At 45.4% G+C, this 26,990-nt stretch overlaps 1 protein-coding gene across 2 annotated transcripts in view; it reads right to left on the bottom strand.

Annotated features, from left to right (window-relative positions):
* Positions 1–1,048: 1,048 nt before the first annotated feature.
* Positions 1,049–26,990, bottom strand: part of mtfr2 (mitochondrial fission regulator 2) — a 65,357-nt gene continuing 39,415 nt past the window's right edge. For both annotated transcript variants that reach the window (XM_072499690.1, XM_072499691.1), the window contains exons 4-8: positions 23,959–24,077; positions 23,457–23,686; positions 17,759–18,047; positions 17,497–17,677; positions 1,049–1,679 (exon numbers count right to left, since the gene is read on the bottom strand). In XM_072499690.1, the coding sequence (XP_072355791.1) occupies positions 1,587–1,679; positions 17,497–17,677; positions 17,759–18,047; positions 23,457–23,686; positions 23,959–24,077 (912 nt within the window). In that variant the 3' untranslated portion in view covers positions 1,049–1,586. The remainder of the gene's footprint in view (positions 1,680–17,496; positions 17,678–17,758; positions 18,048–23,456; positions 23,687–23,958; positions 24,078–26,990) is intronic.

The following is a 26,990-nucleotide window of genomic DNA, read 5'->3' as shown; positions in this document are numbered from 1 at the left end:
CGGGTTGGGGCGGGATTCACGCCACATTGGTCGGCCCCCCCACCGATTCTCCGGGCCCCGGTCCCGCCGGCGTGGGTTACGTATGGTCCCACACGGCGGGACCTGGCAGGTAAGTCAGCAGGATGCGGTCCTCGGGGAGGCGCGGGGGGATCCGACCCAGGGGGGAGGGGGGCCACGGTGACCTAGCCCGCAATCGGGGCCCACCGATCTGCGGGCGGGCTTGTTCCGTGGGGGCACATCTTCCTTCCGCGCCAGCCCTTGTAGGGCTCCGCCACGGCCGGCGTGGAGAAAAGAGAACCCCCACGCATGCGCCAAAATACGCCGGTCGGTCTGTGCATGCCTGGAACCATGGCTGCGGTTCCATGCATGCGCGAACTCGCGCCGTCCCTTCGGCGCCGGCTGGACCGGCGGCAACCCCTCCGCCGTCCACCTAGCCCCCGAGACAGGTGAGAATTCCACACCTTGGGGGCCCATTGACGCCGGCATGGGGACTTAGTCCCCGGAAGGGAATTTGTATTTTGGGGTTTGATTTACCCAGTTGACTCAGAGCAGGAAGGAGTTGGATATTATGTTGGTATTTATAAAAAGCTCCGCATTTCGTCCACTGATAGTGGACGAAATAGAGTAGTGAGGCCGTGGAATGCCCTACCTGCTACAGTAGTGAACTCGCCAACATTGAGGGCATTTAAAAGTTTATTGGATAAACATATGGATGATAATGGTATAGTGTAGGTTAGATGGCTTTTGTTTCGGTGCAACATCGTGGGCCGAAGGGCCTGTACTGCGCTGTATTGTTCTATGATACAAGTCTACCCAAATGCATTTTATCCAGGATAATATAATTTACTTGGGTATCCAGATCAGCTTCAACATCTTGTAGCTGTAATCCAGCTAGCAATTTTTTTTTTAAAATTCTGTCTTCAAAGTGAATACTAAAATTAAAAGCTAATACATGCATTATTGAATGGATTCCCCCCCAAAACTTCCAAGAATTACTAAAAGTAACTGATTTCTTCCGACCTCCAAAAAATGCAGATAACAAGTGAAGCAAGATTTTCAAATGTAATAAAGGTTCAAATACAATGAGATGGATAGCATTTATAACTCATTTTTTCCCTAAAAACAGTGAATGTTAAGTGAAGCATTCATTACAGTTTGTTTGATGAACTACACCTTTACATGACTTGTCTTTGTTAACTGTAAACAGGACTGAAAAGCTAATCTCCAATACTTTCAGAATTTACAAGCACAATCCCAAGCTGAAAGAACCCTTAATTAAAATAATATTCAGCACCAGCAAAACATTCAAACAGACTTACCAGGATTGTAACTTTCGCATTTTAAGTCTGCTTTTTTAAAAGAAATATGAATCCTTTAAAACGTTAAGAGCAGTTTCACAAATGGTAGAGAGACTAACAAAAACTCAGATTTAAAATTTACAATATCTTGAGTTAGCTTTCTTGTATAAAAGTAACATACCTTAGGTAGATAACTTACAAATGGAAATTATTGTAAATAAGTATGTTATCATTCTGTCCATTTATATTTGCACTATGGTCCCAATTCTTTTCCAGAATTTACAACAGTTAAGAATAGTTTCCAATATTTACATCAGCTGGTTTTAATATTTTACAAGTCTTCAAAATATTTGGTTTCCCGTGTTTCAGGTGTTGTCCAAACTAGAAAGAGAAAAAAATCAGTCACAAAACAGAGGAAAAGTTTTGGTATCATTAACTTCAAATGCTTTATGCTTAGAATCACTTTGTTTGCATCACAAAATAAACAATGTTAACTAGAAAAATGGATACTTTTATACCCTTGTGTTGTGGAAAGCACATGTAGGTAATCTGTCTAGAATCACTTCTGCAGTGTTCTCACAGTGCAACTTTTAAAATTACACCATTATACTTTTGAAGGTTCGACTCAAAGCAGAAAATAGGAGGAAGAAAATAAAACACAAGAAAACTTGCACAGTAAAAGATGATTCTACATTGCGGAATCATCTTCAAAAGATAGATTTTTGATTCAAGATATGTAAATCAGCAACTAAAAAAGACAGGCATATAAAATGCACCAAGCTCATTTTTAGAACACAGGGAAATTCTACCCCCCCCCCCCCCCCCCGCTTCTCCCTGCCAGGGGTGCTTGAGGCGGGGGGGGGGGGGGGGGGGGGGGGAGGTGGCCAGCCCAGTGCCTTGCTGCCCACCCCATAATATGATGGGCAGCTAAGGCATCAGCCAGCCCACTTGCCCATAGGCCTATTGGGGTCCTTAATTGGCCAATTGAGGGCCTAATTTCACCTCCACTGCCATAATATAGTGGGCAGTGGAAGGTGGATGAAAGTGGACAGACTGCTTTTTCACCGTCTGAGGCAAAAAGGTGTGAAGAAAGAGGAAGAGGCCACTATCTCGTTTGGGGATGGGTGTGCCCTGAGCGCATCAGAGAAGCCATTTCTCCCCTTTTTATTCCCCCCCCCCCTCCATAGGGTCCCCGATCCCTCCCTGCCCAAAAGATCTTGATTTACTTTAATATAACATCCATGACACTTCTTCTCAGGGACTCTCCTGTTGGCAAGCAGCTTCTACTTCTTGCTTCTGGCACTACTGGGACTACTCGGCTGCCAGCCAATCTAACTGACCAGCAGCTCTTGAGGGTGGAACTTGTCATGATATCCATATTAACATATGGTGCAATCACACACACACACTGATGGACAGGTAGATGGACCAACCAACACACACACAACATCACAGCCAATCACCAGTGAGAGTGCGCACACTATAAAACAGGTAACACCACAGTTTCCGCTCTTTCTACCAGGAGATAGCTCAGAGCACAGAGCTGACAGCGTGCCACTCAGACATACACCATGTGCTGAGTGCCTCACCAAGATAGTGCTAGGGCTGGGTCCACAGGTTAGCTGGTGAAGTACGAACCACAGCCAGAAGTTAATAGTTATTATTGTACAGAATAATAAAACAGAGTTGTACCATCCACAACCGTGTTGGTTTGTTTGTGTATCGGAACACCCAACACGACAGAACTTTTTTTTCTTGAGATTCTACACTTACCTTGTTAAGGCCAATCCCAATGTACTATCACCACGGGGAGGAGGGGGAGGGGAAAAGAGTGTTTGAGCAGTACGCACCCCCCCCCCCCCCCCCCCCCCCGCAAAAAAGAAAACCCAACCCAGCCATGTGAATATTAGGTTTCTCGGAAAATTAAATCACAATTTAGACTATCCATAAAGTAATTTATTGATCTACAGAGTAAATAAGTCCAATTTATCAATAGCATTAAATCCAGGTGATCTTAAAACAGACCATACTATTGTGGTGTGTACATGGAAACATAGAAAATAGAAGCAGGAGGAGGCCATTCGGCCAATCAGCCCTGCTCTGCCATTCATTATAATCATGGCTGATCATCAAGTTCAATACCCTGATCCCGCCTTCCCCACATATCCCTTGATCCCTTTAGCCCCAAAAGCTATATCTAATTCCTTCTTGAAATTACGCAATGTTTTGGCCTCAACTATTTTCTGTGGTAGTGAATTCCACAGATTCACCACTCTCTGGGTGAAGAAATGTCTCCTCACCTCAGTCCTAAAAGATTTACCCCTTATCCTCAAACTATGACCCCGAGTTATGGGCTCCCCATTGGGAACATTCTTTCTGAATCAACCCTGTCTAATCCGGTTAGAATTTTGTAACTTTCTATGAGATAGATCCCCTCTCACTTTTCTAAACTCCAATGAATATAATCCTAACCGATTTAGTCTCTCCTCATATGACAATCCCGCCATCCCAGGAATCAGTCTGGTAAACCTTCGCTGCACTCCCTCCATAGCAAGAACATCCTTCCCAAGATAAGGACACCAAAACTGCACACAATACTCCAGGTGTGGTCTCATCAATTCCCTATACAATTGCAGTAAAACATCTCTATTCCTATACCCTCTCACTATGAAGGCCAACATACCATTTGTCTTCTTTACTGCCTGCTGTACCTGCTCGTTTACTTTCAGTGACTGATGCACGAGGGCACTAACGTCTCGCTGAGTGTCTACCTCTTTCAATTTACACCCATTCAAATAATAATCTGCCTTCCTATTTTTGCTACCGAAGTGGATATCCTCACATTTATCCACATTATACTGCATCTGCCATGCATGTGCCCACTCACTCATCCTGTCCATATCCCGCTAAAGCATCTCTGCATCCTCCTCACAGCTCACCCTCCCACATAACTTGGTATCATATATTTTGTTCCCTCGTCCAAATCATTAATATATAATGTGAGCAGTTGGGGACCGAGCACAGATCCCTGCGGTACCACACTGGTCACTGCCTGTCAATCAGAAAAAGACCCATTTATTCCAACTTTTGCTTCCTGTCTGCTAACCAGCAGATCTCGATCTCAAGACACTACCCGTAACCCCATGCGCTTTAACTTTACATATTAATCTGCTATTTAAGACCTTGTCGAAAGCCTTCTGAAAGTCTAAATAAACCACACCCAGATTCTCCCCGGTCAACTCTGCTAGTTACATCTTCAAAGAATTCCAGTAGATTTGTCAAGCATGATTTTCCTTTCATAAATCCATGCTGCATTTGTCTGATTACACCACTGCTTTCCAAATGCTGTGCTATGAAATCCTTGATAATGGACTCCAGCAACTTCCCTACTACCGATGTTAGGCTCACTGGTCTATAGTTCCCTGTTTTCTCTATACCTCCCTTTTTGAATAGCAGGGTCATATTCGCTACCCTCCAATCTGTAGGAACCATTCCAGAGTCCAAAGAATTTTGGAAAATGACCATCAATGGATCTGCTATTTCTGGGGCCACTTCACTAAGTACTCTGGGATGAAAATTATCAGGCCCTGGAGATTTGTCCGCCTTCAATCCCATTAATCTCTCCAAAACCATTTCTTTACTAATACGAATTTCCTTCAGCACCTCACTAAAACTTGTGCTTCTCAGAACTTCTGGTACATTTTCCATGTCTTCCTTTGTGAAGACAGAAGCAAAGTACGAATTTAGTTCCTCAGCCATTTCCTGTTCCGTTATGAAGCACGGTGACATAGTGGTTAGCACAGTTGCTTCACACCTCCAGGGTCCCAGGTTTGATTCCCGGCTTGGATCACTGTCTGTGCGGAGTCTGCATGTTCTCCTCGTGTCTGCGTGGGTTTTCTCCGGGTGCTCCGGTTTCCTCCCACAGTCCAAAGATGTGCGGGTTAGGTGGATTGGCCATACTAAATTGCCCTTAGTGTCCAAAAAAAGTTAAGTAGGAGTTACTAGGTTGTGGGGATAGAGTAGAGACGTGGGCTTGAGTAGGGTGCTCTTTGTAAGGGCCGGTGCAGACTCGATGGGCCAAATGGCCTTCTTCTGCACTGTATGATTCTATGAGCTCCCCCGTTCTGACTGTAAGGGGCCGGCATTAGTTTTTATTAATCTTTTTCTCTTTACACACCTATATAAACTTTTAGTCACTTTTTATGTTCCCCACTACTTTACTTTCAAATTGTACTTTCCCCTCCTTAATCAATCCCATGGTCTGCCGTTGCTGAATTTTAAACTGTTCCCAATCCTCATGTCAGCACGGTAGCACAGCTCCAGGGTCCCAGATTCGATTCCCGACTTGCGTCACTGTCTGTGTGGAGTCTGCACGTTCTACCCGTGTCTGTGTGGGTTTCCTCCGGGTGCTCCAGTTTTCTCCCACAAGTCCAGAAAGACATGCTGTTAGGTAATTTGGACATTCTGAATTCTCCCTCGGTGTACCCAAACAGGCGCCGGAATGTGGCGACTAGGGGCTTTTCACAGTAACTTCATTTCAGTGTTAATGTAAGCCTTCTTGTGACAATAAAGATGATTATGTCTATTGCTTTTTCTTGCAAATTTATATGCCTCTTCTTTGAATATAATACTATATCTACTTTCCCTTGTAAGCCATAGTATGACCTGAGTTCCCTTTCTACTCTTGCGCCAAATAGGAATAAACAACTTTTGGAGTTCACTTATTCGGTCCTTGAATGCGTGCCATTGCCTGTCCGCTGTCCTTCCTTTCAGTAATGTACAATCTTGTACACATTCTACTTGGCTGGTTCCAGCGTTTTCATTTGCTCTAGTGGCATTAATTACAAGCATAACTTCAACAAAACTAGAATACAGAAAATGTCGAGGATCCAACAAATACCAATTAGATATATTCAATCAGTGCTCACTTTTACGAGTTTTTGTATTTCCCACTTGGATGTCAATCTCACTGTGCTGTTTCCTAGTATACTGCAACTGACAAGTTTATAAGAGTAGCTTCCTAGTGCATGGGGAGTCCAGGAAAAGGTGGAGGGATAGCTCTGAGAAATGAGGGTGACATTATTTCAGTACTGAGAGAAGTCCTTAGCTTGAAAGAGCAAGATATAGAATAAATTTGGGTAGAGATAAGAAATAGTAACGGTCAGAGGTCACTTCTGGGAGTACTTTATAGGACCCCTAACACTAGTTACACAGTAGGACAGAGCAGTCATAAAAAATAAATGGAGTGTGTAAGAAAGGTACCACGGTAATCATGGGTGACTTTAACCTGCATGTAGATTGGGAAAATCAGATTGGCGAAGGTCACCGAGATAGAATCTTTTCAGGCAATTTCTTGGAGCAGTAAGTTCTAGAGCCAACCAGGAAGCAGGCTACCCTAGAACTGGTGATGTGCAATGAGACAGGATTAATGAATACCCTTGTGGTAAAGGAGCCTCTAGATGACCGTGATCACAACATGATAGAATTTCATGTTCAGTTTGAGATGTTGGCCCATGACTCAAATTAAGGTAACTCTGGAAAGATAGACTAAAAGGCAGCACAATGGAGTTCCAGGGGCAAACTTTTTGTTTGATTTGATTTATTGTCACATGTATTAGTATACAGTGAAAAGTATTGTTTCTTGCATGCTGTACAAACAATGCATACCGTACATAGGGAAGGAAGGAGAGGCTGCAGAATATAATGTTACAGTTATAGCAAGGTGTAGAGAAAAGGTCAACTTAATACGAGGTAGGGCCATTCAAAAGTCTGATGGCAGTAGGGAAGAAGCTGTTCTTGAGTCGGTTGGTACGTGACCTCAAACTTTGGTATCTTTTTCCTGACGGAAGAAGGTGGAAGAGAGTATGTCCGGGGTGCGTGGGGTCCTTAATTATGCTTGCCTTTCCGAGGCAGCGGGAATTGTAGACAGAGCAGCGGGAATTGTAGGCAGAAGGAGATATTTAGTGATGCTCAGAAAAGATTTATCCCAGTGAGAAAGAAATACTCTTTGAGAAAAATGCATCATCCATGACTAAATAAAAAAGTTAAAGATGGTATTAAATTGAAGAAGCACTGTACAAATCAGCAAAGATTAGAGTAGATCAGAAGATTGGACAATTTTAAGAACCAGCAAAGAAGATAAAAAGATAATTAAATGGTAGAAAGCAGAGTATGAGGAAAAGCTAGTTCTTATTGCCATATTGACTGACACCAACCATCTCACTGACCACTTGTTCATTCTCTAGCAGATCCTCCTGCCAATGGCGCAGGCTCATCCCGATTGGCCTCCTCTCCTGCCTCCCAGGTGAATGCCTCAGAGGAGAGCTCCGAGCAAGACACAATCGATGCGTCACAGCTGTCATCGCCACCTTTCTCCAGTGCAGAGACACAAAGCTCGGTGGGAAATGTTAATGGTCAGGCTTCTGGGCCACAATCTGGTGAGCACCACACAGCTGCTGATGAACATCAGGTAGAGGCAAGAACCCCCAGACGAGACAGCAGTCTGAGGTCTGTTGGATCGCAGGACCTATGCTGGGCCTCTTGTACACCTGGAGCTCATGGAGATATTAGGGTGTGGCCAGAACATTCAGAGGGAGATGTCAGCGACATCCCAGCAGGTCCATAGCTGTTTGGAAGAGTCCCAGAGGATACGGGCGCAGGAGATGCTGCCGACAACGCATAACACCGAGACGAACACTGCTAGGGTGGTGACCGGAGTGGATAGCCTCATGCACGATGTCGGCACCATTAGTGAAGGTGTCCGAGGTGTCGCGCAGTCGGTGACTGAGGGTCTCGGTAGAATGTCCGACTCGCTGAGGGATGTCACCCAGTACAAGGCTAACCTTGATGAGGTTCTGCGGGACATGTCCCGCTTTCAGATGGAAATGGCTGAGGCGCTGCAGAGCTTGTCCCAGTCGCAGGTGGGCATTTTCAGGCCGCTGCAGAGCATCGCCCAATCACTGAGGAGCATCGCCGATGGCGTCGACACCTTGGCACAGACATCAGGGAGCCGCCAGGCTGGCAGGGCCAGATGATGCAGGGGCAGCCGGGCCTCAAACCAGCTGCCCCTCCATCCCGAGGTGAACCCCAAGGCCCTATGGGCACCGAGCGGGAGAAGGTGTTGGGTGCCAACCCGGACCCATCCCCTGGAGTGGGGAATGGTGGCCACTAGCTTCCCCAAGTTCCACCCTTCTGATGAGGCCACGTCTTGAGGTCAGCACACGGGGCAGGGTGGCACGGCTGTGTATATGCCATCGACAAGAATGACGGGGCCCAGAGTCCTCAGAGATGCCCGCCAGAGGCATGAAAGGCCACGGGTCTTAGTAAGCATCCGGCTGCCTCCATCTCAGATGTGCATCCTGGGAAGACACCTAGACGTAGCAGTAGAGGAAGGCCAAGCACAATGAGGATCACTCAGGGGGGGGGGGTTATGGTAGGTAGGGGGTGAGCAGGGGTGTGAGGTGGTTGTGGTGAGAATGGGATGGCACCATTGGGAGAGTGGGGAATTGTATGACACCTGTGACATATTAAAAGCCCTTGAGCACAGGGTAGCATGGTGGCGCACTTCTGCCTCACGGTGCCAAGGTCCCAGGTTGGATCCGGGCTCTGGGTCACTGTCCGTGTGGAGTTTGCACATTCTCCCCATGTTTGCTTGGGTTTCACATCCACAACCCAAACATATGTGCAGGGTAGGTGGATTGGCTATACTAAATTGCTTGTTAATTGGAAAAAATTAATTGGGTACTCTAAATTTATAAACAAAAAACCACCCAAAAACCCTTGAGCACGACCAGTATGACATCTCCGTCAGTTTCTTCTGCTGTGCTGGCCAACCTCCGAACCTTTGGCCCATCTTTCCAGGCATCTCCCCCTCCCCGGGCGCACAGCATGCTGGTGATGTGTGAGTGAGCACTCAACAGACAGGCACGGGTCAGACTATGGCATAGATTGAGGATCACTGGCGCTCAGCTCTCTGCAGGTTATCATCATCTCCCTTCCCTTTACAGTGACCCGCTGACGATGCTGACACAGTCCCAGCACCCTGAAGTGATGTGACACAGACCAGGGGCGGGTGGGAGATGAGGGTGGGGGCTGGGTAAGGTGTCGATGATGGACGGTGCCACGTTCTAAGTGAAGCGGATGAGTACGAGGGCCTCCCCACCCGCTGTCGCCTGTCCTGCAGCCTCTGGCTGGTCTTCCAGTTCTTCCCTGGGATCATCCTCCAGCCCCTGCTGGTCCGGCGCCACCTCATCATCCTCGTTCTCCTCCTCCTCGGAGGTGGCCACATTTCTTTATCCCCAACCTCCAGCACGTCTCCCCACTGCTGTGCCAGGTTATAGAGGACACAGCAAATCACCACAAAGTAGGCAACCGGCCGGGGGTGGACTGCAGGGCACCATCAGAGCGGTCGAGGCATTGGAACAGCAGTTTGAGCAGTCCGATGCACTGCTCAAAGACAACCCGGGTGGCCACATGGGCCTCATTGTATCAGGTCTCCACTTTGGTCTCCGGCCTCCATACAGGCATCATTAGCCAGTCAGCTGGCCATCCTGGGATGGTCCTTGAAGAGGCCAGGGATGACTGAAAGCCCAGGATGTAGCTGTCCTGGACTCTCCCTGGGAATGTGCACACACGTGCATGATCTTCATGTGGTGGTCACAGATGAGCTGAATGTTCAGGGAGTGGAAATCCTTCCTGTTAACGTAGGGCATTCCCAGATGGCCCGGTGAGCGCAAGGCGACATGCATGCAGCCTATCAAACCCTAGACCTGGGACATTCCGACAATGACGGAGAGTCCTGCTGCCAGGGCATGTTGTTGGGCTTGGTCCACATCAAAGTTTATATAGTTTTCTGCACGGGCAAACAGGGTAACTGTGACCTGTCAGATAAACCTGTGGGCTGTGGCCTGCGGGATGCCACACAGGTCCCCGCTCGAGCCCTGGAAGGATACTGAGGCTTAAAAGTTCAGAGCTGTAGTGACCTTGCCGGCAAACGGGAGTGGGTGTCCTCCTCCTCCACGTGGTGCCAAGTCCGCGAGGCATAGCACAGGTGCCGCACCGTCTCATTGTTGAGGCAGAGCCTCCTGCGCTGCTCATACGGACAGTGACGCCTGTACACGCCGGGGCCGTCGTGGGCCTCCCCCCACTGGGTTGCTTCCTGGCCTGATGGGCGGCCGGGTCTTCAGAGTGTGGGCGGGGTCCGGCACATGGGCCATGTCCTCGCAGAGCATCTGCAGATGCTCCGGCGTCTGGTCGCCCTGCCTAGCAGCACCACCACTAGGGCAAGTTCTGCAGGGTCTAAAATACCGTCCATACTGTTCAAAATCTGTAAGGAATTGGGAGAGGGCGTTAGACTGACAAACAGCGGTGGCTCCTACCCCAGGGCCCTCCATTAATCTCTCCTCCATCCCTCCTTCGCAAACTGGAACGCCCTGCCCACGCGCTCCCGGCCACAGTGGGTCCCCTCACTCAAAACATCACCTGGGCCGAGCGCTGGTCTCCGCCCCGTTGCACTCACCTACTCTCTGGCCGTGGACATATCCCCTGGGTATTCAGATATTGGCTGCTGCGTGTGTGGTGTTGCCTCCCACAGTGTTCTGGCACAGTGTCCGGGCATTGCGGTCTGATTGGGTGCTAGGTGACAATTCCCTCATGCTACATAGTTCGCCCATCCACAGAAATCCACTTGGGTTGTGTGAAGTGTTCACAATTGCCAATTCCCTATTAGCAATAGCCTTCAGCTGCACGGCCAGAGGCCTTGCCAATTGGTGGTCGGTGGGGCAGACAGGCAAGGACAAGGGTTGCCCCGGATACGGGTATATACAATCCAGAGGTTACTATGGTGGTGTTTTGTGCGGTTGCCACCCCCCCCCCCCCCCCCCGAGGGCCTCCACCCACCCTCCCATGGCAGCCCACCCCTGCAGAAGGCGCACCCCCCGCTCCTCTTCCCCTACTCACCACCTCGGCTCCCCAGGTCCTTCCCGCTATGTTCACATTTTTAAAAAGAGTACTAATCGGTGCCAGCGTGACCACTTGCTGGGCAGGCCAATGAATCACAGGAGACCGTTGGATATGGGGTTTCTCCGGTTAATTGTATGGAAATAGGGTTTAAGATATAATTGATTTCTCTCCTCGCTACAGCGAGATCCCGATTTCGCCTATGGGAGCAGGCTGGTTGCATCGCAAACTGTTTGGCAGTTCTAGTTTTTGGCATCTCCCGCTATTCACCAGCCTCGTTTCGCTCGAGTGAGAATGCAACGAGGCTTGAGAATCGCGCCCATATTATTCAGCAACCTACATTCTAGTTAGAATTAAATACTCTAGGAGACAAAAGTACCAATTGTGGCTTACTAAAAAAGTGAAAGTTTGTATTAAATTAAAAGTGAGCAATTCTGCGAAGATTAGTGGCAAATCAGAAGATTGTACAAAATTTTAAAACCAGCAAAGAACAACTAATAGAGTAATGAGGGGAAGAACTTGTAGCACAATAGAAAGCTGGCTAGAAATAGGTGGCGATGGGGGACAGCTTCAAATTCTGAACAATTTGTCCTGGTCCACCCACGTCGATGCTACGACCAAGAAAGCAAAACAGCGCCTGTACGTCGTCAGGAAATTCAGCATATCCACAACTACTCTTACCAATTTCTATAGATGTACCATAAAAAGCATCCTATCTGGCTGCATCACAGCACGGTATGGAAACTGTTCGGTCCAAGACTATAAGAAACTACAGAGTCATGAACACAGCCCATTTTATCATGCCTGCCTCCCACCATTGACTCTGTCTACACCTCCCGCTGCCTTGGGAAAGCGGGCAGCATAATCAAAGACCCCTCCCACCCGGGTTATTTTCTCTTCCAAACTTTTCCATCGGACAGAAGATACAAACGTTTAAGAACACACACCAATATGAAATGCAATCCCATAACCCCACCTAACCTTTGCACACTGAGGGGAAATTTAGCATGGCCGATCCACCTAACCTGCACATCTTTGGACTGTGGGAGGAGTATCTGGAGGAAACCCACGCAGATACTGGGAGAATGTACAAACTCCACACAGACAGTTAACCAAAGCCTGAATTAAACCCGGGTCCCTGGCGTTGTGAGGCAGCAGTGCTAATCACTGAGCCAATGTGCCACCCTAGGCCAGACCAGGTAAGGATGACAGATTTCCTTCCCTAAAGGGATTGGTGAACCAGATGAAATGAAATGAAATGAAAATCGCTTATTGTCACAAGTAGGCTTCAAATGAAGTTACTGTGAAAAGCCCCTAGTCGCCACATTCCGGCGCCTGTTCGGGAGGCTGGCACGGGAATTGAACCGTGCTGCTGGCCTACCTTGAAAGCCAGCTCTTTAGCCCTGTGCTAAACCAGTCCCTAACTAATAGATTCAAAAACAGCTTCTTCCCCACTGTTACCAGACTCCTGAACGGCCTCTTAGGGTTTGAACTATCTTATGGACTGAGCTAATCTTTCTACGTATCTTGTCTACAGTTGTAGTAATATATATCTTATACTTCACCCGCTGTCTATGTTTATGTATTTTCAATATGCATCCTCATTTATTTATCCAATGCTCTTATGTTTTCATGTATGGAACGATCAGCATGTACTGTACGCAGAACAATACTTTGCACTGTACCTCGTTACACGGACAATAAATATAAAAACAGTTTTGACAAAAACTTAAAAAGGAAAAGAACTGAACGTGGATCCTTTAGGGGGCGAATCCGGGGAATTAACAATGGGAAATAAGGAATAAGTAAAGATTGATAGTCAATCGTGAGACATCGCGATCTGGATCTCGCCCATACTGGACATGATCCAGATCCTGAGGGGAATTGACAGGGTGGACGCTGAGAGGATGTTTCCTTTTATGGGAAAGTCTAGAACTAGGGACATAGTTTAAAAATAAGTGTTCTCCCTTTTAAGGCTGAGATTTTTTTTCCTTTCAGAAGGTCATAGGTCTTTGGCGTTCTCTGCCCCAGAAAGCATTGGAGGGTCATTGAATGTTTTTAAATTGAGTTAGATAGATTTTTTTTATTTATAATTTTTTAAAAATTCTCCTCCTTTTTCACATTTTCTCCCACATTTACATTCATCAACAATAAACAATAATCAGCAAGATATGTCAGTCCCCATAATAACAACGATCCCATCTACCCACCAACCCCCAAACCTCAACCCGCATGTTTACATAAACAAATGACAAAAAGGAATCAGGGGTTACCCGTAGTCACCCTTAATCTTACACAGCTCCCCACTCCCCACCCCAGGTCTCCAGCTCCTCCCGTCCACTGCCTCTTGTAAAACTCTTCCTCCCAACCTCGGTTCCTTCCCCCCAACTTTCCACCCCGGCTAGACCACTCGGACCCTGTTCTGCCAGGCTCCGATGGCCGCAGCCCCTCCCCCCACCTCACTCCCGTTCACTGGCCGGCTTAAACCGGCCAGCGTGGAGGCCCCCGCCCGGGTCCCTTTCCCACTTGCCCGGCCCTAGGAAAGCCCAAAGATCCCCTTTTAGCACACAAACCCCGCATATCCACCTACACCCCGAAGAACCCTCATTTCGAGTGAATGTCCCGTCCCTTCCCTTGTCCAAATATATACCACATTGGCTCCTTTAGCCTCTACACCCGCGCGCAGTGATACAAAAAATAAGAAAATACAGTCATGAGGTTACATCGGCACATGGCCATTCCTCAATTTGTCAGTCCTGCCACAGTCCCTCTGCTTTCGCAAACTCCTCCGCTGCTTCCTCCGTTCCAAAATAAAAGTCCCTGAGCTTGTAAGTCACCCTCAGCTTCGCTGGATATACAATGCCGCACCGCACCTTGCTAATGTACAGTGCCCTCTTCACCCGGTTGAAGGCAGCCGCCTCCTTGCCAGCTCCACCGTAAAGTCCTGGTATACACGTATACCAGCTCCAGCCCACTGCACCACCCGCTTCTGCTTGGCCCAGCTCAGGACCTTCTCCTTCACACTGTACCTACGGAAGCACAGAGTCACTGCCCTTGGCGGCTCACTCGCCTTTGGTACAGGCCTCCACGACCGATGAGCCCGATCCAGTTCATATCGGGAGGGATTCTGCCCCTCCCCCAATAGTTTTGCCAGCATCGCGGCAAAATACTCAGTCGGCTTTGGTCCTTCAACTCCTTCGGGCAGCCTCACAATCCTCAAATTCTGTCGCCTGGATCTGTTTTCCAGGTCTTCCATTTTTCCTCGCAGATCCTTGTTAGTATCCATCACCTTCCGCATCTCTTTCCCCATCGAGGCAAGTTGATCACCGTGCTGCAATAACGTCTCCTCCACTTCCTTCAGCGCCTCCCCTTGCTCTCGCACCTCCGCCACTGCGCTCGCCACCTCCGTCCTCACCGGGGAAACCGCCTCCTCCACCAGCACACTCAAAACCTCCCTCATCTCCTTCCTCACCATCTCCATGCATTTCGCAATCTGCGCCAACTGCTTTTCAAATTCCGCAGCCATCACCTTAGTTATTTCTTCAGCCGTAAGCAGTGCGGCCTTCCCTGGTGCTCCAGCCTCCATTTTCCTTGGTGACCCCGCGGTGACCTTTCCACTCCCCGACGGACCTTCAGCTGTTTTTTTTTTTAATAAATCGGCCGTTTTTTTGCTCACCCTCGACATTTTTCTTTGGCTTTTCTTCCTCCTGTGTCTTCACTGTGCCTCCTCCGTGCCTTCTCCCTGCTTCTGCCGCCTCCGTGGATCCTGGGACCGGGCTTAAAGCCCCGAAAATGCCGTTCCCGAACGGGAGCCCTCCATTGTGCGGCCGCCTCCCGCCCACCGTCACCGGAAGTCAAGTTAGATAGTTTCTTGAGAGACAAGAGAGTGAAAGGCTATAGGTGGTAGTCAGGAAAGTGGAATTCAAGCCGCAATCAAATCAGTTACGGATTAAGCTACTCCGAGACTTACCCATTTATTTCAATTAATTATGTTTAATAATCGTTTATTGTCACTAGTAGGCTTCAATGAAGTTACTGTGAAAAGCTCCTAGTTGCCACATTCTGACGCCGGTTCGGGGAGGCCGGTACGGGAATTGAACCCGCGCTGCTGGCCTTGTTCTGCATTACAAGCCAGCTGTTTAGCCCACTGTGCTAAACCCGCCCATGACACCTGAGTTCCACTATTTTCCAAGAGAGTCAAGATAAAACACTTCTTTATTAACTTTGTTGGCATTGCGGGTGAACACCCATACAGAAACAGAAATCAAATAAAACTATTGCACATGGTCTAAATATTATTACCTTCAGTAAATAATTCAGCAAAAACAAGGTGGAGTGAACATTTGCATTTTAATGTTAGTCAAATCTCTGTTTGAAAAACCTGCATGCAGTTTAAATGATAAATACATCATAAACCATCCTACAGAAAACACTTCCAAAACATCTAGATATATATTTTTAGAAAAGTTTCTAAAAGTAAAAAAGACACTAAGCTCAGATAATACCTGCACCTAAAAACTGTTTCAGAGTACCTGTTTCTTGGGAGGTATTTGAACTAACAAGGCACTAACGGGCAGGAAGCATATACTTTTCTCCATGTCTGAAACAAACATGAGGCCCTTTGCAAATGCAAAAATGGAGCTGAATGCAGGTTTGAGGCTCCCTTCCCAATATTTGCCCTGAAGTGGTTTCTATCAAATCTTTATTTTTATAACCTTTCATTTTTCATTTATTAGGGCAACAAAAAATAATTTAGCCATTAAGAAATCCAAAATCAAATCTGATACTTTCTTTGCAAAACTCATATTACTATAAAAGAACTTCCAACAGAATTTTGCACCAGCAAAATGCTGAGGATGCTGGAACAGTAAATTAAAACAGAAATGCTGGGAATGCTCAGCAAGTCTGGCAGCATCTGTGGAAAAAGAAGCAGTTATCATTTCAAATTTCAACTGCCTTCAACACCATAATCCCAACCAAGCTCATATCAAAGCTCCAAAACCTAGGACTTGGCTCCCCACTCTCCAACTGGATCCTCGATTTACTGACCAACAGACCGCAATCAGTAAGAATGAACAACAACACCTCCTCCACAATAGTCCTCAATAGCGGGCCCGCAAGGCTGCGTACTTAGCCCCCTACTCTACTCCCTGTACACACACGACTGCGTGGCAAAATTTGGTTCCAACTCCATCTACAAGTTTGCTGACGATACGACCATAGTGGGCCGGATCTCGAATAACGACGAGTCAGAATACAGGAGGGAGATAGAGAACCTAGTGGAGTGGTACAGCGACAACAATCTCTCCCTCGATGCCAGCAAAACTAAAGAGCTGGTCATTGACTTCAGAAAGCAAAGTACTGTACACAGCCCTGTCAGCATCAACGGGGCCGAGGTGGAGATGGTTAGCAGTTTCAAATTCCTAGGGGTGCACATCTCCAAAAATCTGTCCTGGTCCACCCACGTCGACGCTACCATCAAGAAAGCACAACAGCGCCTATACTTCCTCAGGAAACTAAGGAAATTCGGCATGTCCACATTAACCCTGACCAACTTTTACAGATGTACCATCGAAAGCATCCTGTCTGGCTGCATCACAGCCTGGTATGGCAACTGCTCGGCCCAGGACCGCAAGAAACTTCAGAGTCGTGAACACCGCCCAGTCCATCACACAAACCTGCCTCCCATCCATTGACACCTCCCGCTGCCTGGGGAAAGCGGACAGCATAATCAAAGACCCCTCCCACCCGGCTTACTCACTCTTCCAACTTCTTCCATCGGGTAGGAGACACAGAAGTCTGAAAACACGCACGAACAGACTCAAAAACAGTTTCTTCCCCACTGTTACCAGACTCCTAAATGACGCTCTTATGAACTGACCTCATTAACACTACACCCTGTATGCTTCATCCGATGCCGGTGCTTATGTAGTTGTGTTGTATACCTTGTGTTGCCCTATTATGTATTTTCTTTTATTCCCTTTACTTCCCATGTAGTTAATGATCTGTTGAGATGCTCGCAGAAAAATACTTTTCACTGTACTTCGGTACACGTGACAATAAACAAATCCAATCCAATCCAATTTGTGACCTTACATCAAAATGTTACATTCCCTAGAACTTGAAGGTCAAATTACAGAATTCAACTGTTTCCTTTAGCAACTTACACTATAAATATATTTTAAAACTTGGAAAACCATGCTTAGGAACTTAAATTGTTTGCTGCTTCACTTGAACATACCCTTGAAGTCTCTGGGCTTGACAACGGAGAAAATTCAAAGGGCTCATTTTCATTATCAGAAGATTCATTCATGTATCTGTGTGAAAACTTGCGTTTTAACGCATCAGCAATCAGTGCTGCTGGATCAGAAACTGATGCATTTATTGCTGGTTTCTTCCCCATGGGCGTTCCTCCAGGTGACCTTTGAAAATAAGAATGTTATTAAACAATGCTAAATCCTTCAAAAGTGTTCCAGTCCCTTGTTTAAAAGATCAAAATTTACCTCGCTACTACTCTTAATTTGACATTCTGCATGTCCTTTAATACATCCATCATGCTGAAGGGCTTTGAGGAATTTTCAGTTGGCTTTGGTTTGATGGTCACATGACTAGAATTGCTTTTCATAGCTTGGCATTTTATGACAAGATCTCGAGCTGATGCAGCACTGTTCTCAGCAGTTGACATTGGTGGAGGTGGAGGTGGTGGTGGTGGAGCAGACTTTGATGGACCATACAATGTACCAAGTGGTGTGGATGTTAATTTTGGAGGAGGAACGGAGGCAACAGGAGTACCTAGAATAGGAAAGCCATTTAAACTTAATTATGTTAAACTTAGCAGCTGCTAATAATTTTTAAAGATTGAAATACAATTCATAATGAGATTACTGTGATCAATTAGCTACTTAAAATGATGAAAATGAATATAAAACATAGATAATAGAGAGAGCTAGCTGCAGTACAGATTTCTGAACGAATCACTCAATACAAATTTTAATATATCTTTATTGAGATTGATGGGACAAATTAATTCTACACATCAGCCATTTCCTATTTATTCATGTGTTCAAAAATTAAAAAACATGGAATTGCATTTTTTTCTCTTCATGTTAAAATTGCTGGAATTGCTTTGAAAGATGCATTTTCTGTAAATCTTTATTTCTTAATGGGTTTTTAGTTAAAAATAGGTATTTTACCTATTGCACAAGAGGGATAGAATACAATGGGCTGCTCAGCCCATTTAGTTTATCTATTCAACAGCCACAATCCTTTATCTCACACCATTCAGCGACATAAATGGTTTCAGCTTTCACTTCTTCCATTTCTGTGCAACTTGTTCCACATGCTCATTACCCATTGTGTGAAGAACACCTGACTGTGGGGTTTGCCAGTTTATTGTGTATTTTATATCTCAGAGCAATGCAAAGATAATACACTAGATTCCATGTGTGTAGTGGCAGATTTATGGGTTTCACAAAAGCCTGCAACTCAAAATGCCTATAAATGTTTTACATGAGGGATGTTTTACATCCAGACCTCTGCATTCACCTGAGGAAGGAGCAGCGCTCCGAAAGCTAGTGACATCGAAACAAACCTGTTGGACTTTAACCTGGTGTTGTAAGACTTCGTACTATAAATGTTTTAGTTCTTGGATTCCAGCAGCTTCTGTGTTGTTTGTTTACTTTTCTGAATCATCACAGCAGCTTAACCAGTCAAGCATAAACAGCATGAAACATAATCAAAAACACAATGCTACACTGACATCAGTCCTAAATTTGCTTTTTATTAATTTGGGCCAATATCCTTTTCTTAACTCACAGTAGTGTTGCAGAATTATCTTTTGTACTTCATTTATTACTTGAGCTACTTCTAAGTGCTCTCCTCTTGGTCACCAGTCAAGGCTAAAAAGCCGAACTTTCTTCAATATGTCTTCATAGTTTTGATAGAAGCCTGGTATTCTTTTCTGTACCATAGAACATAGAACATAGAAAATACAGCACAGAACAGGCCCTTTGGCCCACGATGTTGTGCCGAACCTTTGTCCTAGATTAATCATAGATTATCATTGAATTTACAGTGCAGAAGGAGGCCATTCGGCCCTTTGAGTCTGCACCAACTCTTGGAAAGAGCACCATACCCAAACTCAACACCTCCACCCAACACCAAGGGCAATTTGGACATTAAGGGGAATTTATCATTGGCCAATTCACCTAACCCGCACATCTTTGGACTGTGGGAGGAAACCGGAGCACCCGGAGGAAACCCACGCAGACACGGGGAGGACGTGCAGACTCAGCACAGACAATGACCCAAGCCGGAATCGAACCTGGGACCATGGAGCTGTGAAGCAATTGCGCTATCCACAATGCTACCGTGCTGCCCTTAAGAACAAATAAATCTACACTATATCATTTTACCGTCATCCATGTACCTATCCAATAGCTGCTTGAAGGTCCCTAATGTTTCCGACTCAACTACTTCCACAGGCAGTGCATTCCATGCCCCCACTACTCTCTGGGTAAAGAACCTACCTCTGATATCCCTCTTATATCTTCCACCTTTCACCTTAAATTTATGTCCCCTTGTAATGGTGTGTTCCACCCGGGGAAAAAGTCTCTGACTGTCTACTCTATCTATTCCCCTGATCATCTTATAAACCTCTATCAAGTCGCCCCTCATCCTTCTCCGCTCTAATGAGAAAAGGCCTAGCACCCTCAACCTTTCCTCGTAAGACCTACTCTCCATTCCAGGCAACATCCTGGTAAATCTTCTTTGCACCTTTTCCAGAGCTTCCACATCCTTCCTAAAATGAGGCGACCAGAACTGTACACAGTACTCCAAATGTGGCCTTACCAAAGTTTTGTACAGCTGCATCATCACCTCACGGCTCTTAAATTCAATCCCTCTGTTAATGAACGCGAGCACACCATAGGCCTTCTTCACAGCTCTATCCACTTGAGTGGCAACTTTCAAAGATGTATGAACATAGACCCCAAGATCTCTCTGCTCCTCCACATTGCCAAGAACTCTACCGTTAACCCTATATTCCGCATTCATATTTGTCCTTCCAAAATGGACAACCTCACACTTTTCAGGGTTAAACTCCATCTGCCACTTCTCAGCCCAGCTCTGCATCCTATCTATGTCTCTTTGCAGCCGACAACAGCCCTCCTTACTATCCACAACTCCACCAATCTTCGTATCGTCTGCAAATTTACTGACCCACCCTTCAACTCCCTCATCCAAGTCATTAATGAAAATCACAAACAGCAGAGGACCCAGAACTGATCCCTGCGGTACGCCACTGGTAACTGGGATCCAGGCTGAATATTTGCCATCCACCACCACTCTCTGACTTCTATCGGTTAGCCAGTTCGTTATCCAACTGGCCAAATTTCCCACTATCCCATGCCTCCTTACTTTCTGCATAAGCCTACCATGGGGCACTTTATCAAATGCCTTACTAAAATCCATGTACACTACATCCACTGCTTTACCTTCATCCACATGCTTGGTCACCTCCTCAAAGAATTCAATAAGATTTGTAAGGCAAGACCTACCCCTCACAAATCCGTGCTGACTATCCCTAATCAAGCAGTGTCTTTCCAGATGCTCAGAAATCCTATCCTTCAGTACCCTTTCCATTACTTTGCCTACCACCGAAGTAAGACTAACTGGCCTGTAATTCCCAGGGTTATCCCTAGTTCCTTTTTTGAACAGGGGCACGACATTCGCCACTCTCCAATCCCCTGGTACCACCCCTGTTGACAGTGAGGACGAAAAGATCATTGCCAACGGCTCTGCAATTTCATCTCTTGCTTCCCATAGAATCCTTGGATATATCCCGTCAGGCCCGGGGGACTTGTCTATCCTCAAGTTTTTCAAAATGCCCAACACATCTTCCTTCCTGACAAGTATTTCCTCGAGCTTACCAATCTGTTTCACACTGTCCTCTCCAACAATATAGCCCCTCTCATTTGTAAATACAGAAGAAAAATACTCATTTAAGACCTCTCCTATCTCTTCAGACTCAATACACAATCTCCCGCTACTGTCCTTGATCGGACCTACCCTCGCTCTAGTCATTCTCATATTTCTCACATATGTATAAAAGGCCTTGGGGTTTTCCTTGATCCTACCCGCCAAAGATTGTTCATGCCCTCTCTTAGCTCTCCTAATCCCTTTCTTCAGTTCCCTCCTGGCTATCTTGTATCCCTCCAATGCCCTGTCTGAACCTTGTTTCCTCAGCCTTACATAAGTCACCTTTTTCCTTTTAACAAGACATTCAACCTCTCTTGTCAACCATGGTTCCCTCACTCGACCATCTCTTCCCTGCCTGACAGGGACATACATATCAAGGGCACGTAGCACCTGTTCCTTGAACAAGTTCCACATTTCACTTGTGTCCTTCCCTGCCAGCCTATGTTCCCAACTTATGCACTTCAATTCTTGTCTGACAACATCGTATTTACCCTTCCCCCAATTGTAAACCTTGCCCTGTTGCACGTACCTATCCCTCTCCATTACTAAAGTGAAAGTCACCGAATTGTGGTCACTATCTCCAAAATGCTCCCCCACTAACAAATCTATCACTTGCCCTGGTTCATTACCCAGTACTAAATCCAATATTGCCCCTCCTCTGGTCGGACAATCTACATACTGTGTTAGAAAAGCTTCCTGGACACACTGCACAAACACCACCCCATCCAAACTATTTGATCTAAAGAGTTTCCACTCAATATTTGGGAAGTTAAAGTCGCCCATGACTACTACCCTATGACTTCTGCACCTTTCCAAAATCTGTTTCCCAATCTGTTCCTCCACATCTCTGTTACTATTAAAGTCACTATCGCACTCAAAAAGCACCAAATTCAGCACTCAGTGCAAACCATCTTCAAGATCTGATTGCCCCTTGTGACCCAGTGAGCACGATTGAACCACATATTCAATATGCAGTCTAACCAAAGCATATCTCTTAAAAAGGTCTTTCATATTTCATTTACTATATTCATTAAAAAAACAATTGCCTTTTCTGCTTTGCACACTCCAACTTTGCAGTCTCCTTACTTGATATGCATAGAATCATAGAATTTACAGTGCGGAAGGAGGCCATTCAGCCCATCAAGTCTGCACGGTCCCTTGGAAAGGGCACCCTACACAAGCCCACACCTCCACCCTATCCCCGTAACCCAGTCACCCCACCCAAGCTTTTTGGACACTAAGGGCAATTTAACATGGCCAATCCACCCAATCTGCACATCTTTGAGCTGTGGGAGGAAACCGGAGCACCCAGAGGAAATCCACGCAGACACGGGGAGAACGTGCAGACACCACACAGACAGTGACCCAAGCCGGGAATCGAACCTGGGACCCTGGAGCTGTGAAGCAACTGTGTTAACCACTGTGCTACCCTTTTCATTTTAGTTTAGCGTCAAATGTCTATATTCCAAAGTGTTTCCTTCGCTAACACTACTACCCCCCACCCCCCCCCCCAAAACCCCCAGATCCCTCAGAACAATTAAGGAACAAAATAAAAATAGAAAAAATGATGGAAAAACCTAGCAGGACCGTGTCTGTGGATTTCCTCCGGGTGCTCTGGTTTCCTCCCACAAGTCCCTTATTAGGTGAATTAGACATTCTGAATTCTTCCTCAGTATACCCGAACAGGTGCCAGACTGTGGCGACTGGGGGATTTTCACAGTAACTTCATTGCAGTGTTAATGTAAGCCTACTTGTGACAATAATAAAGATTATTATTATTAGAATCTCTGGAGGGAGAAAGAAGAAGTCATACGGGCTTGAAGCGTTAACTGTTTCTCTGTCGACAGATGCTGCCAAACCTGCTGAGTTTTTCCAACATTTTCTGTTTTTACTTTGGATTTCCAGCATCTGCAGTGTTTTGCTTTTATTTTTAGAACTGGCACAATCTTCCGCAAATCTAAATCACTATGCCCTTTAAAGATTCATTTAAGAGAAGCCTGGTGAAGCTTTTTAATTTATGTGTCCAGCGATTGTACTCACTGTGCATCTCATGTGAAAATTCCCTGGCAGAAGACTACGGAATACCACGTCAACAAAGATGTTGTGCACAGGTCAACAGATGTTTAGTATTCACTGATTACTTCACTGGCTGTGAAGCAATTTCGTATCCCGAGATCATAAAAATGTTATATAAATGCAAGCTTTTTTATCGATAAAACTTACAAGGAATGTCCGATCTTTGATCCTGCATCGTGACAAGCTTAGCAATTTGAGACCTCAGACGAGTCAACTCATCTTCAAGTTGAGAGATTTTATTCAAGGCATTTTCATTTGATGCACCAAGATTCCAAGTACTATTTCTGCTTTTTAAATGATTTATAGAAGTTGTTGGCTTGCAATATTCTTGCATTGGACCGATCATCTGTTCAACTTTGACAGGGCGAATTTCATTTCTGGAAAAAAAGCAATCCAATCTCAACATTAGACAAATCAGATTTTTAACATTTTCATTCCCAATTCTGTCTTGGATAAAATGCTCCGTGAACTATTAATACTACATTGTAAGTTAGACCTTTTTAACACATTTTACTAAGAAGATTTCTGATTATTTTGATGTTTTCAGGAGAGACGGCTTGCTTGCAATTTAAGTGTTATCATAGACAGACAAAATCAGCATAATTTGTGGATCTACTTACAATACTAAAGCTATGGTAGGCATACATACCTAAACCGAGTGAAAACTTCACCTTCATCATCAGCAATCCATGGTACATCAGCCAGAGATGGAACCATAGGTTTATGGCTGTAATTACATGACTCAGGCTCCTTCAGTCCTGCCAAGAGCTATAAAAAAGCAAAAAAGTCACATTGACGACACTTATTCAATGGATTAAGACTTACCAAAAAGATACATAATGGTAAGAGATAGATTTCAAAAATGTCAGCATGGATTTATGGAGGAGAAATCATGCTTGACAAATCTAATACTCACTTTAAATCACCCTGCACTGCTTAACATCATTTTGCTTTAACATTGTTTCTTTTTTTTTTTTAGGGCAGCATGGTGGCGCAGTGGTAGCACTGCAGTCTCACGGCACCGAGGTCCCAGGTTCGATCCCGACTCTGGGTCACTGTCCATGTGGAGTTTGCACATTCTCCCCGTGTTTGCGTGGGTTTCGCCCCCACAACCCAAAGATGTGCAAGGTAGGTGGATTGAACATGGTAAATTGCCCCTTAATTGGAAAAAATGAATTGGGTACTCTAAATTTAAAAAAAAACATTGTTTCTTTTTTCAACTTGAATCGCCATTCTTGGTTTTGCATTGAGTGAAATTCGCCATTTGGGAGACTACGTGTTGATGCCAGGACTGAATTGCATGCGATTCGCTTCGCACTGAGGGCACTTATGTGGAGAAATTCAAGACATTCTAATTCCCGGCCCAGCGGGCACTCTTTCAAAAAAAAAATTTAGAGTACTGTATTATTCTTTGTGTCTGAATAAAGCTCGTAGTTTTACAGTTGAAGTAGATGCTCGGCAGCACGGTAGCATGGTGGTTAGCTCAATTTCTTCACAACTCCAGGGTCCCGGGTTCGATTCCCGGCTTGGGTCACTGTCTGTGCGGAGACTGCACGTTTCCCCCGGGTGCTCCGGTTTCCTCCTACAGTCCAAAGATGTGCAGGTTAGGTGGATTGGTCATGCTAAATTGCCCTTAGTGTCCAAAATTGCCCTTAGTGTTGGGTGGGGTTACTGGGTTATAGGGATAGGGTGGAGGTGTGGGCTTGGATAGGGTGCTCTTTCAAAGGGCCGGTACAGACCCGATGGGCTGAATGGCCTCCTTCTGCACTGTAAATTCTATTTATTGTGCAAGTTTGTTCTCTCTCCAGCGCCTATACTAGATGTTACATGAGAGCTGTCTGCTTGTGGCCTGCTCACTAGCTGTCGTTCCTGTGAAGAGTGCCCCTTGACTTCCTGTTTGTCTATTATGTACATCTCTGGTGCTCCCTCTAGTGGTTACTTAGTTGGTGTATTTAAATTAACCCCTTGTGTATATACAGTGATGCATATCACTACATCCCCCCTTTTTTCTTTTCACAAATTTTCTGTCCTTTGTTAAAGAAAATTGTACAAAACAGGTAGATAAATGATGATATGTACAAGTTATGATATTGATGATTATACAAAGCCAATTAATATTTATGAATCCAATCTTAATTTAAAAAGTTATGAGTCCAACGTTATGAATTTATTCGGTTGAGTTTTGTTTTGTTCTTCTGTTGTTGATGTGATGTTGATATAATAATTTCTTTGTGAATGTCGTTTGTGTTCTTGTGTTCAAGTAACCAACAAGTCATCACCAGGTGTTTGAATGGTCGAACCACTGATGATGACTGACGTGGACTTTTTTTTTGTGCTTGTGGTATAGATTTAGTGTGTCATCTGTCTTGAAAGCTGGTGTGCTTGTTTGTTCTGGAGCAAATGTGAATTTGTGAGATTCGTTGGCATGCCATGATACGTTTGTACTCTTGTCATTGTTTTGGAGTGTGCTGTTGCATTGCCCTTCATGTGCAGAGTTGTACCTTGTTGTACAGGTCATTGTTTCATTGTTGTTGTTTCTGTCTTTGTTGTTTTTGTTGTTGCTCTTGTTGTTTTTGTTGTGCTTGTTGTCGCTGTGTGGCGTTGTTTTCTTCTTGGGTATTATTTTTTATTATGCTTGTTGATGTTTTTGTTGTTGTTCTTGTAGTTTCTGTTGTGCTTCTTGTTGTTGCTGTTGTTGTTCTTGTTCTGTTGTGCTTCTTGTGCTTATTGTTGTTCTCGTTGCGCTCAAATGTTCCGTGTGGATAATTTGAGTCATTCTCAAAGTTATTGGTGTCAGTGTCCTTTGTGGTATCTGATGTTTCATTGAGCGTTTCTTCTTGAGGATTGTGAGAATGAACAGATGTTGCATTGATCTTGGTGGCATCAGTCATTTGTGGTTGATCTGCTTCATCGCTTGGTGCTCCTCTTCTGGAATCATTTCTGGTTCATTTAAATCATCTTTGGTTTCTTGGTGCTCCTCTTCTGGAGTCAAAATCTTCAAGATTTCATTTTCTTGTGGGTAGTTTAGAGTAGATGAAGTTTCAATTGACGTGGTTTCACTGGACTCATGAGTAGTTTTACTTTGAGTGCTTCTGTACAGATGAGCTGAGATCTGTCAGTCTCGCTGTGATCTTGCACATCTTGTATGTCGATTGTGATCACATTGTCACTGTTCTCACATACAGTGGAGAGACATTCATTGACTTCTTGTTGATTAAATGAGCTGGGTAGACTTTAATAGTCTTCTCTTTGCTGTTCACATGAGCTTGATAGACTTTCATAGTCTGCTTCTGGTTGCTCAGATAAGGTGGATAGACCTGCATGGTCTTGTTCATGCATGGATTTCGATATGGAGTCTTTAGTTGCTTCCCCTTTGGAGTCTGTCAGCGAGCTCTCTGTGGAGGCTTGCATTGCTCTCTCCGTGAAGTCTTTCATCGCTCTCTGTGTGGAGTCGTTCAGTGTTCTCTCTGTGGAGTCGATCTGTGCTCTCTCAACGGAGTCGATCAGTACTCGCTGTGTGGCATTGTTTTCTTCTTGGGTATTTGACAGGTTGCTGTCATCCAATGTATCGACGATCTGCCATTGCATCATGGTATTGGATTCATCTACCATGAGTATAGTCGTGGTGAACTTTTCAACCGTGTTGCTGATGCTTTTATGATCATATCCGAATAACTCAGC

The sequence above is a fragment of the Scyliorhinus torazame genome, chromosome 4, assembly GCF_047496885.1.
Source record: "Scyliorhinus torazame isolate Kashiwa2021f chromosome 4, sScyTor2.1, whole genome shotgun sequence".
In the NCBI taxonomy this organism is placed as follows: Eukaryota; Metazoa; Chordata; class Chondrichthyes; order Carcharhiniformes; family Scyliorhinidae; genus Scyliorhinus; species Scyliorhinus torazame.
This window is presented reverse-complemented; position numbering and strand designations above follow the sequence as displayed.